General features: G+C 36.4%; 1 protein-coding gene across 1 annotated transcript; it reads left to right on the top strand.

The window, feature by feature from the left end:
* Positions 1-5016: 5016 nt before the first annotated feature.
* LOC107582067 (protein S100-A16-like) lies at positions 5017-13788 on the top strand. The gene is made up of 3 exons (XM_016267788.1): positions 5017-5160; positions 12343-12470; positions 12926-13788. The coding sequence occupies exons 2-3, from the start codon at positions 12351-12353 to the stop codon at positions 13082-13084; spliced, it is 279 nt and encodes a 92-aa protein (XP_016123274.1). The 5' UTR covers positions 5017-5160; positions 12343-12350; the 3' UTR covers positions 13085-13788.
* Positions 13789-15499: the final 1711 nt, after the last annotated feature.

Below are 15499 nucleotides of genomic sequence, written 5' to 3'. Positions count from 1 at the left end.
ACTTTATGTGAATGCGAGTTCCTTAGCAAGTATTTGTGAATCACAGGTGTTTTATATATGAGATGAGGACATGACTGCAGCCGGCAATGAGGCCCAAACCAGCACATCCACTACTAGAAGGCTTCGGCTTTTTAATTTGACTTAACATTATTGTATTTATCCATTATACTGAAGACCTTTTTGAAAGATATTGTTTTTTGTTTGTTTGTTTTGTTTTGTAATTTTGAGGTGTTCAGTTTTATTTTGGTTTTAGAAAATAAACGCGATTGCTCTGCTCACAAATCAACTCTTTCTTGTTTGTGTTTCATGCTCTCTATGCCTTGCCCTGGACTTTTATGTCACTTCCTGTCTCCTGTGGTGTTTGTAGTCAGTTTGTTCATTGGTTCCCCTTGATTAGTCTACCCAGGTGTGTCTTATCTTGTTAAGCTTGTTAGCCCCCTGTGTGTATATATAGCCCTAGTTGTTCTTTAGCTCCTTGTGAGTTGTTGAATGTAATGGTTGTCTGTTTGCCAGTCATTCTGTTCTTTGTTCCCTTTGGTTTTTGCCTTATTGTTTGTTCTAGTTTTCCATGAAATACCTGCACATCCTTGCCTCTGCCTGTTTTCCGCAGCTTCTCCACAACGTTACAGTTTTTCACTGGCATGTCTCTTTGACTAGTGCATATTTGAGCCTATATTTAGTATAAGTAAAATACTTAAGTACTGTTAAAATCAGATACTCTAAGACTTTTACTCAAGTTGTTTTGGAATTGGTGACTTGTAACGTGTAGTGGAGTAATTTTCACTGTAAGGTATCTGTACTTTTACTCAAGTATGGTTTTTAGGTACTCTTTACACCTCTGGTTAAACATGTGAATTCACAAACACTCAAGTGTAAAGGAACACAGCCCACTGTTGGTGCTAAAAGTAACTTCAAAATAGAAAACAGTTCCCATTCCCATTATGAATGTTTGTTTATACTTCCATTTTTACACTACCTCTCAAAATGTGTTTAAATTCTTGAAATTAGTTTTGGATACAAGCTTACAATACTGTTGATTTGCTGTTTTACTGCAATGCCTCAGCAAGAAAACTTCTCAGTAATAGTAATAATGATGATGATGATGATGATGTATGAACCACCATGCTGGTGTATGTACAAGCTACAATTGATGCCCTGCAAGAATTTTGGTTTTGGATGTAAATCTGGCAATACCTGCATTCAATTAGTAGAGGGCGCTCTTACACAGAGAGGCTTGTGTTCTCTCTCTCTCTCTCATACATAGTTTAAATATACAATAACCATGATTAAAACAACATCAACAGCTGTTTTTGATTAACTGGCACTTTGTCATAAATGCCATGTGACTGATCACTCTTGCAGCTGATAACACAAACAAGATTAATTCAAGCTGTTCAGAGCCCTCCAAAAAAAAATGTCTGTCGGCAAAACTACCATAAATCAATGAATTTTTGTTAAATATATGTTGCTTGTAAAAAAAACAAATAAATAAATTAAATAAAAAATCCTATTTGCATACATAATACTAGCAGGGTAGTATTTTTGTTTTGTTTTGTCAATCAATCACTGTCATGGTGTCATCAGAGACTAAAGCTGAGTGCAATACATTTCTAAAACCATCAATCTTTAAAGAAGAGCTTCTCACATCTGCACTTGCACAATACGTTTTCTGGCATAGAAACGTCAGAACTTACGCCTATGAAGTTGAGCAACCTTCTTTACTACCTTGAAAACTGGGAGAAAATATGAACTAAACAATTGCCTAATAAAAGATAAATATACGATTACATAAAAGTTTGCCATCGAAATATACTTACAGGTTATGTTGTATAATTATTATCACTATTATTACATTTTTACAAGTACAATGCGATACAGGAACTAGAGGAAGAATTAGGATTTAGGCTCGGATTGTAGGTGTGTCCTGTTTGACAACGTGTGCTAATCGCAAAATAGAAAACAGTTCCCATTCCCATTATGAATGTTTGTTTATACTTCCATTTTTACACCACCTCTCAAAATGTGTTTAAATTCTTGAAATTAGTTTTGGATACAAGCTTACAATACTGTTGATTTGCTGTTTTACTGCAATGCCTCATTCAGCCAGTAGAGGGCCTCAACAGAAATATTTACATTAAATTAAAATGCAATGTGTGTGTATATATATATATATAATTTTATTTGACCTATTTAATGTTTATTTTATAGTTTTGACTTTATAAACTGTTGAACATTTGCTTTGTGAGTAAAGTTTTAATGACACTCGCAGCCAGAAAGCCTGTTGTATTGTCTGGCAGTAATTATGACGGCAAACAATGCTACTCAAAGGCAAACATTAATGTTGCATTGTATCAACCAAACACAGAGACTGTAGGCTTAGCGAACAGGGTGGAGGAGAATCACTGGACTGTGAGAGTTTTGTCTTGGTAATTGGAAAGCACATGTTCCTGATAATTGTGTTCTGGTATGCTGTGCGCCCCTCAGCAGACAGCTTTCTCGCTCACATAGCTGCATTCTTTCTCTCTCCCTCCCTCACGTATGCACAAACATATCTTAATACTGCAGAAAGAAAGCTATATAGTAAAGAAGACTTCTTAAACTTATATTTTGATGAATGTGGCAAAGCATGTTGGCTGGAAACTTGGACAAATGTATCTGACTTTTGAGCCTATATTTAGTATAAGTAAAATACTTAAGTACTGTTAAAATCAGATACTCTAAGACTTTTACTCAAGTTGTTTTGGAATTGGTGACTTGTAACGTGTAGTGGAGTAATTTTCACTGTAAGGTATCTGTACTTTTACTCAAGTATGGTTTTTAGGTACTCTTTACACCTCTGGTTAAACATGTGAATTCACAAACACTCAAGTGTAAAGGAACACAGCCCACTGTTGGTGCTAAAAGTAACTTCAAAATAGAAAACAGTTCCCATTCCCATTATGAATGTTTGTTTATACTTCCATTTTTACACCACCTCTCAAAATGTGTTTAAATTCTTGAAATTAGTTTTGGATACAAGCTTACAATACTGTTGATTTGCTGTTTTACTGCAATGCCTCAGCAAGAAAACTTCTCAGTAATAGTAATAATGATGATGATGATGATGATGTATGAACCACCATGCTGGTGTATGTACAAGCTACAATTGATGCCCTGCAAGAATTTTGGTTTTGGATGTAAATCTGGCAATACCTGCATTCAATTAGTAGAGGGCGCTCTTACACAGAGAGGCTTGTGTTCTCTCTCTCTCTCTCATACATAGTTTAAATATACAATAACCATGATTAAAACAACATCAACAGCTGTTTTTGATTAACTGGCACTTTGTCATAAATGCCATGTGACTGATCACTCTTGCAGCTGATAACACAAACAAGATTAATTCAAGCTGTTCAGAGCCCTCCAAAAAAAAATGTCTGTCGGCAAAACTACCATAAATCAATGAATTTTTGTTAAATATATGTTGCTTGTAAAAAAAACAAATAAATAAATTAAATAAAAAATCCTATTTGCATACATAATACTAGCAGGGTAGTATTTTTGTTTTGTTTTGTCAATCAATCACTGTCATGGTGTCATCAGAGACTAAAGCTGAGTGCAATACATTTCTAAAACCATCAATCTTTAAAGAAGAGCTTCTCACATCTGCACTTGCACAATACGTTTTCTGGCATAGAAACGTCAGAACGTACGCCTATGAAGTTGAGCAACCTTCTTTACTACCTTGAAAACTGGGAGAAAATATGAACTAAACAACTGCCTAATAAAAGATAAATATACGATTACATAAAAGTTTGCCATCGAAATATACTTTCAGGTTATGTTGTATAATTATTATCACTATTATTACATTTTTGCAAGTACAATGCGATACAGGAACTAGAGGAAGAATTAGGATTTAGGCTCGGATAGTAGGTGTGTCCTGTTTGACAACGTGTGCTAATCATGGTTTTAACAGTGTTTGCCTGATACACTGTGCTAGATTTTATATCCAAAAGAATATTTTATACCTGTCAAGACTCATTTCGTCCCAAAATACTATACCCATAGTGTCTACCCATGTTTTTAAATAGCAAGATTTTGGTAGATTCAGCCAGTAGAGGGCCTCAACAGAAATATTTACATTAAATTAAAATGCAATGTGTGTGTATATATACTGTATACATATATATATATATATATATATAATTTTATTTGACCTATTTAATGTTTATTTTATAGTTTTGACTTTATAAACTGTTGAACATTTGCTTTGTGAGTAAAGTTTTAATGACACTCGCAGCCAGAAAGCCTGTTGTATTGTCTGGCAGTAATTATGACGGCAAACAATGCTACTCAAAGGCAAACATTAATGTTGCATTGTATCAACCAAACACAGAGACTGTAGGCTTAGCGAACAGGGTGGAGGAGAATCACTGGACTGTGAGAGTTTTGTCTTGGTAATTGGAAAGCACATGTTCCTGATAATTGTGTTCTGGTATGCTGTGCGCCCCTCAGCAGACAGCTTTCTCGCTCACATAGCTGCATTCTTTCTCTCTCCCTCCCTCACGTATGCACAAACATATCTTAATACTGCAGAAAGAAAGCTATATAGTAAAGAAGACTTCTTAAACTTATATTTTGATGAATGTGGCAAAGCATGTTGGCTGGAAACTTGGACAAATGTATCTGACTAAGCCCTCAAGGTGTGGCTGGATGATGATCTCACCATGAGTCTCACTAAGCCTTTGTGCAACAATCAAATACATGCTCCTACTTGTGATAGACACACTCACTCACAGGTCATTCAGACACGGGCCATGCAGTTGGCACAGAACCCACTGCAGTAAATCAGATAGCAGAAAATGGCTGTAGATTGTTAGAGAAAAAAAAAGTGATGTTATTCACTTCCTAAACCTCTTCTCACCTCTCACCTCATTTTCCAGCGTGGTTATGACAACACACTTTCAGGGGAGTTATGTCCACACAACACCCCTCTTGAGTAATATATCCTGTTTTCCCCACCCATAAAGTTCTGGGTATACGCCCAGTGATTTGATGGGGGAAAAAAGCTACTTGGGAAGACTGGAATTCGCAGAAGAGGCATTTTTATAGGCATTGTACTGGCTTAAGTTAGAAGAGGCAAGAATCAGCAGAAGAAAGGTTTCGTTACAAAACTAGGTAAGCATTCCAATTTGATCCTAAGAGGTTTGAAGGACAAACTCTATTGCTTATTTGATGAGATTTTATCGGTTTAGAATAAAATAAGATGTTTTCTTCTGGGTAGCCTATTAACACAACAATTTGAACTAGGGGTTTCTGTGTTTAGGATATTCTTCATTTATTTAACTTATTTTGTTTTGATACCCCTGCTGAAAAAAGGGCGTTTTCTAGTTTTAGTTGGTTTCTCAGTCTCAACCTGTCCTGTTTGCTAGTTTTAAGGAAGTTTAGAGTGCTTTTTCAGCTGGTCAAAATGGTCTGTTAGCTGGTTTTAGAGTGCCATTTGGAGACCATTTGAAATCAGCTTGAACTGTGGAACTTTGGCATCAAGTTAACAGGGTTCTATAAATAAGCTTTCGTGGCCAATGCAAATGGGCCACTTTCCGTTTAATCCTCCCTACTCTGCGTCAATATTTCAGTCCTTACGCGCGAGTTTAGGCTTGTCCGGTGACTTCAAGTAGCCGATCCGATTCCCTATAGAGGTAACGCAAGCCCTTCTCCCTTTTCACCAAAGAAGAAATAAGAAACCTGGTATTTATTAATTCAGAGCGTCTTCTCAGAGCGTACACGCGCTTCGTCTGCCGCAAATCCTCCGCTTGAGGTGAATGGATTCGCTGCTTAATATGCGCCGTCTGCTGTGATAAGCCCTGCAGTCGACCTTACGGGAGTTTGGGGGAAATGCACTCGATCCTTAACCGGACGAAGCACGACCTCAATGTGTCAGCGGCGACACGGCCACCAGAACGGCGTTAATTATGAATAGAGCGATAAGACAGCAATATTGGGAGCTGTCTGATAACCTAGAGAGCTCGAGACTACTTGTTCACCGTTGCCTTCAAGTGCTGACAGCCTGGTTCAAGCTGAGGAAATGACTCACACTTCATGGAGAGACAGAGAACAAGCTTCTTGTTCCACGATTACATACATACACTGGAAGAATGAACACCGCCACTAAATAAAAAAATACTGAAACTATTCTTAAAGGGACAGTCCACTCCCAAAATTAAATTGCGTCATCATTTACTCACCCTCATGTTGTTCCAAATGTGACTCTGTAATCATTCACTTCATTGTATAGAAAAAGAAGATTATTGATATTACATATTAATATTACAATGTATAAATTCTCCAAAATGAGTAATGACACCTACCTATGTATATATTTATTTAAAAAAAATGTAAAAGAATATCTATTAAATGAAATACCTATGATGTGTCCGCTCAGTTATTTTAGGAATCAGATCATTCAGTCATGGTAGGGCAATGAGTTAACTGTGAGAGCTGTAACTATGATCTTGTGGGAACAAGAACATCTTAAATACATAAGAGCCATGAACCACCTGTCCGCACAAGTGCAACAGTCTAGTGTTTGAGAGCTGAACATGAGAAATGTGAACAAAGCCTTATTCATTGAGTCACTTTCTCATCTTCATTCTTTACATTTTCATCCACTGATAGTTACAAGTTTTTTTCAGTAACATCAGGAAACAAGGGCAAACCACAAGTAGCCTGGAGGGACATCTAGAGGAGCAAAAATGGAATGCAGTTCATTGAAGAAACTGTGAGGAGAGCACACTAAAAAGAGTAGAAATTGCTACATTTTTATTTCCCCATTGATCAGAAAAATCATCCAGTTGACCTTGTTTAAGGGAGACACTGTAGGTTTTATTCACAGCCACCACTGAGCACTTTCTTACTGGGGAAGATACTTTGAAAGTGTAGCTTGCCAAGCTAAAAGCTTAATAATTTGAAGGACACTACAGTCAAGCTACTGTTTTAAAAATGTAACAGTTTTGAACTGCAAACAGTTAAGAGGGAAATATATTTTTAAAAATAAAAAAATAATAATTTATAAAACAATTTGCCACGTTAATGCTTTGCAGTACATTTTCAAAACAGTAGACTGCAGTGTAGCTACTTCAAATTACTGAAGTAGGCTCCAAAGATTACATACAGTGGGTATAGTAAAGAATCAGCCCCCTTAAAAATAATCACATTTGGTGGCTTTGCATCCTGAAATGAAGACGGGCACAGTTTTTGTTTTATCCAGCTGTATTTACTCAGTGCAACGTATAACATCCAAGTGAAAGATATAACACCATCATGTCAGAAAAAAAAACAAAAAATAGAATCACTGAGTTGGAAAAAGGGTCACCCCCTTGAGTCAGTATTTTGTTGAATCACCTTTTGCTTCAGTTACACCCTTAAGTCTGTTGGGATATGTCTCTGTCTCTACTAACTTTGCACATCTAGACTTTGCAATATTGGCCCACTCATCTTTGTAGAACTGCTCAAGTTCAGTTTAATTTGATTTGTGGACTGCAGTCTTCAAGTCATTCCACAGATTTTCAATGGGGTTTAAGTCTGGGCTCTGGCTAGGCCATGCAAGGACATTCACCTTTGTCTCTTTCAACCACTGTGTGCTTAGTTTTGCTGTGTGCTTTGGGTCATATGTCATGCTGGAAGGCAAGCCTTCTTCCCATTGACAACTTTCTGGCAGAGGGCAGTAGATTTTCCTCAAGATTTTGACGGTATTTTGCCCCATCTGGTTTTCTTTCTATCCTGACCAGTGCTCCAGTCCCTGCTGCAGAGAAATAACAGGATATTACCACCTCCATGCTAGGAATGCTGTTATTTGATGATGAGCTGTATTGGATTTCCGCCAGACATATGTCGTTTGGTGTTGAGGCCAAATAACTCAATTGTAGTCTCATCTGACTCAGAATCTTCAAGGTGCGTCTTGGCAAAGCTCAGTCGTGACTGCATGTGGCCTTTCTTGAGGAGTGTTTTTTTTTCTTGCAAGTCTCCCATACAAGCCGCACTTGTGGAGAATTTGTGATATTGTTATCACATGTGTTGCACACAATGACCACTCTTTGTCATAAATTCCTGCAGCTGCTTCAGAGTTGCTGTAGGCCTCTTGGTCGCCTCTCTGACCAGTTTCCTCCTGACTCTTTCATCCAGTTTGGAGCGACGTCCTGATCCAGGGAGGGTCTCTGTTGTAACAAATACCTTCCACTTCTTAATGATAGACTTCACCGTGCTTTTAGGCATTAATAAAGTCTTTGAATTTTTTTTCTATCCATCTCCTGACTTGTGCCTGTCCACAACTTTATCCTGGAGATCGTTTGAGAGTGCCTTGCCACCCATAGTTGATTGTTTGCTTCAGTTGCACTACCAAGGACTGAAATGCTCCTGGAAAGCTCTTTTCATGCTGAGCTAATCAAAATGACCACAGCTGAAAGTCAAATGGCTTTGTGTGCCATTGAGAAGGTGATTAGCTACACCTGATTGAGTTTAAAAGTTATTTTTAGGAGGGGGGTGATCCTTTTTCCAACTCAGTGATTCTGTTTTTTTTTCATGTTGGTGTTATATCGTTCTCTTGGATGTTATAAGTTGCACTGAGTACAGCTGGATAAAACAAAAACTGTATCTCTCTTCATTTCAGACTGTAAAGCAACAAAATTTGATAAGGGGTGATTCTTTTCCATACCCACTGTATGGGTACTGTACTTCACAAAATATGGCACAAACACAATGAGTGATTTTGAATGAATGAACAATCAATTAGGTACAATTAACAGTATTAAACTTGAAAATCTGTACATTTACATTAACCATCTGAATGAACTGATTCAATAGATTAATTGGACTTTCTAATACCACAAATGTTAGTACACAAAGGGTAAGTTTACATGACAACTAGACAGAAAGATTTTTCCTTTGCGTTTTTGAAAAGTTATCACATAAAGGCAAAAATGTTGTCAAAACGATAGTTGTTCACACAGATCCACCAAAATGACTAAAAACGCTGTATTATTCATGCCAGGCCAGTAGTTGGTGAAGTCACACATGTGCACATACCTCTAGACTGAACATGTAATATGCATAAACTTAACACCGTTTTCACAAATTCGTGTTTTTGTAGTTCACACAGAGACGATAATGGTATCGTTCTCAAAAATGTACACTTTGAAACTCGTTTTCAAGTTTGCATTTTCAGGCCCCCAAATGCCATTGTTGAGTAAAGAAACATGCATAAAATGCATAAAAAGTTTTCTGTTATTATTTGGAGAGAAGACCATTTGGGACAAATCAATTTATAATAATGATTCAGACTTTCCAACACTACATATGAGATGGGATTACTTAGGATGAACTAATTCACTAAAATTAATTCCACTTTTCAGCACTATACAAAGAAGAGAGAGGACTGTTTAAGACAAATCAATTCACAATAATAAATCAGACTTTCCAGTGATATATGGTTGAGAGGGCTGTTTAGGTGAGCGTGTTTGTTTATTCCTCCAGTTCAGAGTTTATTCTCGTTACACTGCTACTCTTTGGGTAAAGTAAAAAAATTACTGGAAAAACTGCACTACACCTATTAGACCTATAAAATCATCGGCTGAAAGAAAAGTATCAAAGTTAGCTAGTATTGTTGCTACTTTTAGTTAGTTGCTCTCCAGTACTTATCAGTAGAGTACAGTAGCCAATACAGTAGCCATTGCGTTTAGAATTTTGTGGCATTACTTGCTTTCCAGCCTGCTTTTAGTGCTCGTTTCCATTTGGCAGGTGGCATGCATTGCAAAGGTTCATGGGTTTGTTGACTTCTGAATTTCAAAGCATCTCATTACAAGACAGTTTGTTTGGGTCCCTTGGGACTAATCACTAGGAGCACCTATCAATCAGCCTGTCTGATGCTTCTGCCTTAGTCTGACTAAGTATGAGCTTGGATGTCACCTAATGAGTGCATCTCATTTAGAACAATGACAACATTTTTAAGACAGACACTTCTCTCTGCGGCAAACACAAGCCTCTCACAGCCAAACACATGACTTAATAAAAAAAAATTAATAATAATAAAAAGAAATAAAAAATAATAGTTTTTCCACAGCCACAGCTACAGTAATGCAATACCACATTGCTCATAAGAGAGAGGATTAATAACCATGATTATCAGTAAATTCCAGCAGGTCTTTTAATAATTTTCGCCCAAGCCCTGCTCAGGCTTCTCTCTCTCTCTCTCTCTCTAATTAGGCTAATAGAGGTCCATCAGTAATTGGGAGGACGGTAGAGCAGTGGTGTAGTGTAAGTATTCAGGTGTGACGTCTGTCAGATGGAAGATTTACCTGAAAGAGGTGGCCTATAGAATTACCCATACGTCACACGCACATTAAAATCACATTAATTGTGTGCATGTATGTGAGTGTTGCAGCTCATCCCAAGGGAAAAAGCAGGCCTTGTTCAGACAGGCAGCAAAATCTGTTTTTCTGCCCCAAACTTTAGTTTTTTGTAGTATGCACAGAAATAACTAGGGATAGACAATATATTGGAAACATATTGCTTATCATCCTATATTATTTTATATTGCTTATCAATATTGCTTATTGCTAATATTGCTTATCATCCAAGAGTTTTTTGTTTTTGTTTTGTTTTTGCTTTTTTGGATATATGTAGTTGTGCATTGTGATTTTCTCCATTTTTATATTTAGATAATCTTTGCCATCATATAGGCAAATGCTTACTAAGGTAGTCATTTAAAACACTAATAATTTAATAATATTGCTAAATATAATCTTTAGCAAGTCTCAAAATGAATTTTTTTCTCGTAATCTACATTATAATGTTGTAATGTGTAAATTTACGTGTAGGATTTAAAATGATTCATTTTTATTTTTTGATTTCATTTGATTTTTTTTAAAATCTGTAAATAAAACAAAGATTGGAGCACATGTACCAGAAAATACAATTTCTCTTTTAACATTTTAATTCAATGTATTACATGCACTTGGCTTGTAATTATTTGTGAAATTTACCTGCAAAATATGAGTGAAAAAAGTTTTAAAGTAAACCATAAAACTTTTTTTTCAGTGTATTTGTATTTTGTGGAATTGTGGCCTTCATTGGTGTTTTATACTGTACCTTGTGTTTGTTATGGATAAGCTTGTTAAATGTCACTGGAAGGAAACCCAAATTAGATCATTAATTATTTGTTAGTGTCAAATATGAGATAGGATCTACAGTACAAGAATATGAAATGCAGTAGGCTACACTTTATTGCTTTACTTTGTGTGTTGGTAGGGAAGGTAAAAAGGGGTATTCATCCAAGAGGAAAGGCCTGTGTGAGTGGGCATCCTTCAAAGAGTGTGTACGGGCTTTTGTGTATGTATGTTGTTGGATGAGAGAGAGAGTGTAACAGACATGTAGCAGGCAACCCCAGCGGTAATGTGAGCCTCTGGCCTGAGTGGATCGAATGTCCGTTAAAGATCACAGGTTCCATTGTCTTGTGGTATACACTCTACAGCTCCACACACTCCTCCTCTGCTCCTCTCTCCCGCCTCCCTTCTTCATGCTCTTTAATTATTCTAGCATCATCCCTCTCCTCAGGTCACTCATTTTCCAGTGGCTGCCCTTCCTTTTATAGTTATCCCAGCTGCTAAAATTTCACTTACTAACATTATGACTCTGTCCTTAAAATAGATATTACAGTGTTTTACAATCTTTTTTTTCTATCTCAGATACCACCATAACCCCTTCAGTAAGTCTCAAATACCCCTTCATCGATACCAAAAATGAATTCCTATGAACCTATATGAATCTAAATGAAAGTAAAAGCCATAATTTGTACTAATGTTAATGAGAAGATCTTCAGAGGACTTTTATGGCAGAGAAGTGTAGGGAAAGTTTTATGAAAAACACACATTATTTTTATTTTTTAAATGATATCATATGTAAGTAAATATATTTTTACTATGTTATATTATTTGTGATAAACTGGCCATCCGTTCGAGGTGTATTCCTGTCTTCAGCCTGATAGACTGGAATAGGCCCCATCCTTTATATTATATTATATAAGTAGTACTTTAAGTTTTATAGGCTATGTTTAACAAAGCTAAATCAAAATATTTTCAAGTACATCATAGAAATTACCCCACACTGTAAAAAAAATAAATAAAATAAAATTACTAATTGAGTAAAGTGTTACTTGCTGTTTCTTTGTAATTATTTGTGAAATTTACTAGTGATTTCTGAGTGAAATCCTACACTTTTTTTAGTGCATGAGAAAGTACACATATTGTGACAGAATGAAAACTAAATCAGTAAGTGTTGTATATAAGTGATGTTCTTCTCTCTGTACAGTTACAAATATGGAGGGTGCCATTAAAACAGTTGTTATGCAGTTCCTGTCTTCAGCACGAGGAAAAGAGAGCCTGGGTGGGAAGAGCTTCCAAAAGTTAGTCCAGAGTCAGCTGGGAAGCATCTTGAGCGTAAGCAGAGTTCCTACATATATCCGGATGTTTTTAACAAATCTCTAATTTTACTCCATTTAGTTGGCACATAACATGTCCGTGGATTACAAGATAAAGATTTTAGGTTCAGTGTATACATGTAGAAGTGAATATGTTTGTTAAATCATTGTTTAATCCCCTTTTGCCTTCATTAGTTTATTTTAGGGGGTCCTGTCATGTGACAATTAAATTAAAATTAAAAGTACAAATATTTCATAATCTCTCAATTAATATGAGGTCATAAGTGCTGCATTCATGATAATTATAAAAGAATTAGCTAAATTAATTTTAAAGTAGTTTTAGATGAAGTATAGCATGTCGGAACAAAAAAATGTCAAGACTGCACTTCATTGGTTGTCTATATTCCAAGAACTAAGCTTGATTTGGCAAATGCTAAATAGTTGAGTATTTCACACTCTCTCGGTCTCTCTCAGGACACTGACAGTTCTTCAGCAGTGAAGGACATGATGAAAGGCCTGGATGACAACCAGGACGGGAAAGTCAGTTTCCAGGAGTACCTGACGCTGGTGGGCTACCTGGCCAACTCACTGAGTGAGCAGAAAGCACAGAGCACTCCAGCCAGTGAACAATAAGAAGCCCAAAAGCATTGATGACACTTGGGTTGATGACACTGACAATCATTTGTAATGCTGGAGTCTTGCACCAGTAATCATGGTAAATAAGAGAGACTGGGGCTAGTTGTCACATTTTTTACTTACTAAACTGTTTTCAACGTGGCTTGCTTTATCAAAAAAATATCAAACTATTGTTTTGGCCAAAACACACTGTATTAATAAATTATGTAAAAATTACCATAGCTTAACATACATATCAAAACACAACTCTTTAGCCCTTGTGACTTCCTGTTGTAACAACTAGCCAAGGTCTTCAATGCAATCAAAAATCTGCAATGATCTGAAAACACACTTAAAGTCTCTGATATTGCAATGTACTCGCATTTATGAAATTATAAAACAATGTCTGACCTGTGGCCATGTACAAGTGCTAAATCAAGTAACTTTTTGTTGCATACGTTTTTTTTGCTTTCCATGTAAACAGGGTTTTATTTCAAGGCTCCTGTGTTTTCATATATGATTTCATTGTTTTTACTGGGAACAAAATATGCTTGATTAGTGCTTAAAACAAGGCATAACTGATGAATGCAGGCCATCAAATTTACTAAAATTTCAATGTTGTATACACATCAGATTTGTCCATTTAAAAAAGTGAAATTTTACACTACTGGAGAATTGTTTTTGTATAACCTTTCAATAAAAATATGGAAATAATTACAAAATTTTTATTTTAGTCATCCTTTAACTTTCAGACATGGAATAAAAGCTAAAGATCATGGTACTCTGGGTACAGCCTGTGCCCTAGCATGAATACATATTTTTATGTGTACACATTTTGTGTGTTTGATAGTGTCCTTTGGCCATTTGTGTGTGTCTGTGTGTCCGTGTGTGTGTGTGTTTTCAGTCCCAAGCCTTTGCTGGCATATGTGTATTGACACCGTTTGCTTAATGATGAATTAACACCTGTGCAGCAGTATCAGCTGTGACAGGACCACTTGTAGTCAGATGCTCACTCAGCACACACACACACACACATACACACGCCTGAGCACCTATCAGCACCTCTAAAGACCCTTGGGTTGTAAGTAGCTTTTTGTTTATTCCATGTAACCTTGTTTGGCCTGTAACATTATCAGTTCTCAGGCACCTGACCCTATTTCATCTTATGGCTTATGTGCCATTATATTAATAATTCTAAAAAAGTGGATTACGAAATTAACTACAGTTATATAGACTTATATACTTACATATATAAATGTGTCTGATAGATAATTGCATAACTTACATAATATATTATAGACGTTTAAATTTTGAGCTTGACTGATTTTCAGTATAGCGATGTTTGTGTCTAAGTCATCAATTACAGCAGATAAATCATTTAGTTCAGGGTGCTGAACTATCATGCCTCTAAAAGTTTAATGTGACCAGCGCCAGTACATATAACTAACCTTTGGGATCAAACATATCTATTTACCTAAAAGGTCTTCTTTCAGGTAAGTCCAGGTTTTCAGAGTATGTTTATATACATTAATGTTTTGTATCATTAGATAAGCATGAAAACATGACTGGTAACATTTAGTGACACAACAAAGTTCATTACATGTATATTTTATAGATTTTAAAGGGGTCATATGATACGATTTCAAGTTTTCCTTTCTCTTTGGAGTGTTACAAGCTCTTGGTGCATAAAGAAGATCTGTAAAGTTGCAAAGACTAAAGTCTCAAATTCACGCGACTCTGTTGCCCTTTCAGGCTTGAACTGATGGTAAAACTAATGACATTATTAACTGTCTTGATATTTACTTTGAAAGCTGAAGCTCGCGATTATGGAATGGGGCGTTATATTTCCGACGCGTGCTTGTGGTGTTTGGCCAATCACAGTACACTGGGTCAGCTGGCCAATCAGAGCAGACTGCGCTTGTCAAAGGAGGGGGCTTTGTTGAAAGAGAGAGGCGGGGCATAGATTACCTACAATAATGTACAGTATTTGAAAAATAATGTGTTTTTTGAACATTAAAGCATGTCAACATATTCTGTTACACCAAATACACAGAATAATGATCTTTAAAATAGCATCATATGACCCCTTTTTAAAGAAAATTGCCACAAATTGAAAATTGATTAATTCAAAGCTTATTATGATACATGTAGTCACATGGATGTATATTCATGATTCATGAACTGAGTGTCGATCAATAAAACAAAACACTGAGTATGTGGCTTGTTCTCATTTGCTTAAGTTACCGTCTAATGCAGAGAACTTTCTCTCTTTCAATTACAACGATCAACATCACATTTACTCCTTTATATAAGACTTCCTCGTATTTTTTCTTACATTGTGAATGTGTAAACAGAGGACAAGAGGTGGGAAATAGCTAGGTGAAGACAAATGAAGGATGGATGGAGGAAGGGGGGGGGGGGGGGGTAGGGGGT

Source organism: Sinocyclocheilus grahami, unplaced genomic scaffold (assembly GCF_001515645.1).
Source record: "Sinocyclocheilus grahami isolate Dianchi unplaced genomic scaffold, SAMN03320097.WGS_v1.1 scaffold40.1, whole genome shotgun sequence".
Lineage (NCBI taxonomy): Eukaryota > Metazoa > Chordata > Actinopteri > Cypriniformes > Cyprinidae > Sinocyclocheilus > Sinocyclocheilus grahami.
The sequence above is the reverse complement of the archived record's forward strand: the minus strand, read 5'-3'. Positions and strand labels throughout refer to the sequence as shown.

Excerpts from the sequence above, each read along its gene's own strand:
- LOC107582067 (XM_016267788.1), top strand. The coding sequence starts at position 12,351 with ATGGAGGGTGCCATTAAAACAGTTGTTATGCAGTTCCTGTCTTCAGCA. Across the intron at positions 12,471-12,925 it reads AGCTGGGAAGCATCTTGAGC|GACACTGACAGTTCTTCAGC; the intron begins GTAAGCAGAGTT and ends GGTCTCTCTCAG.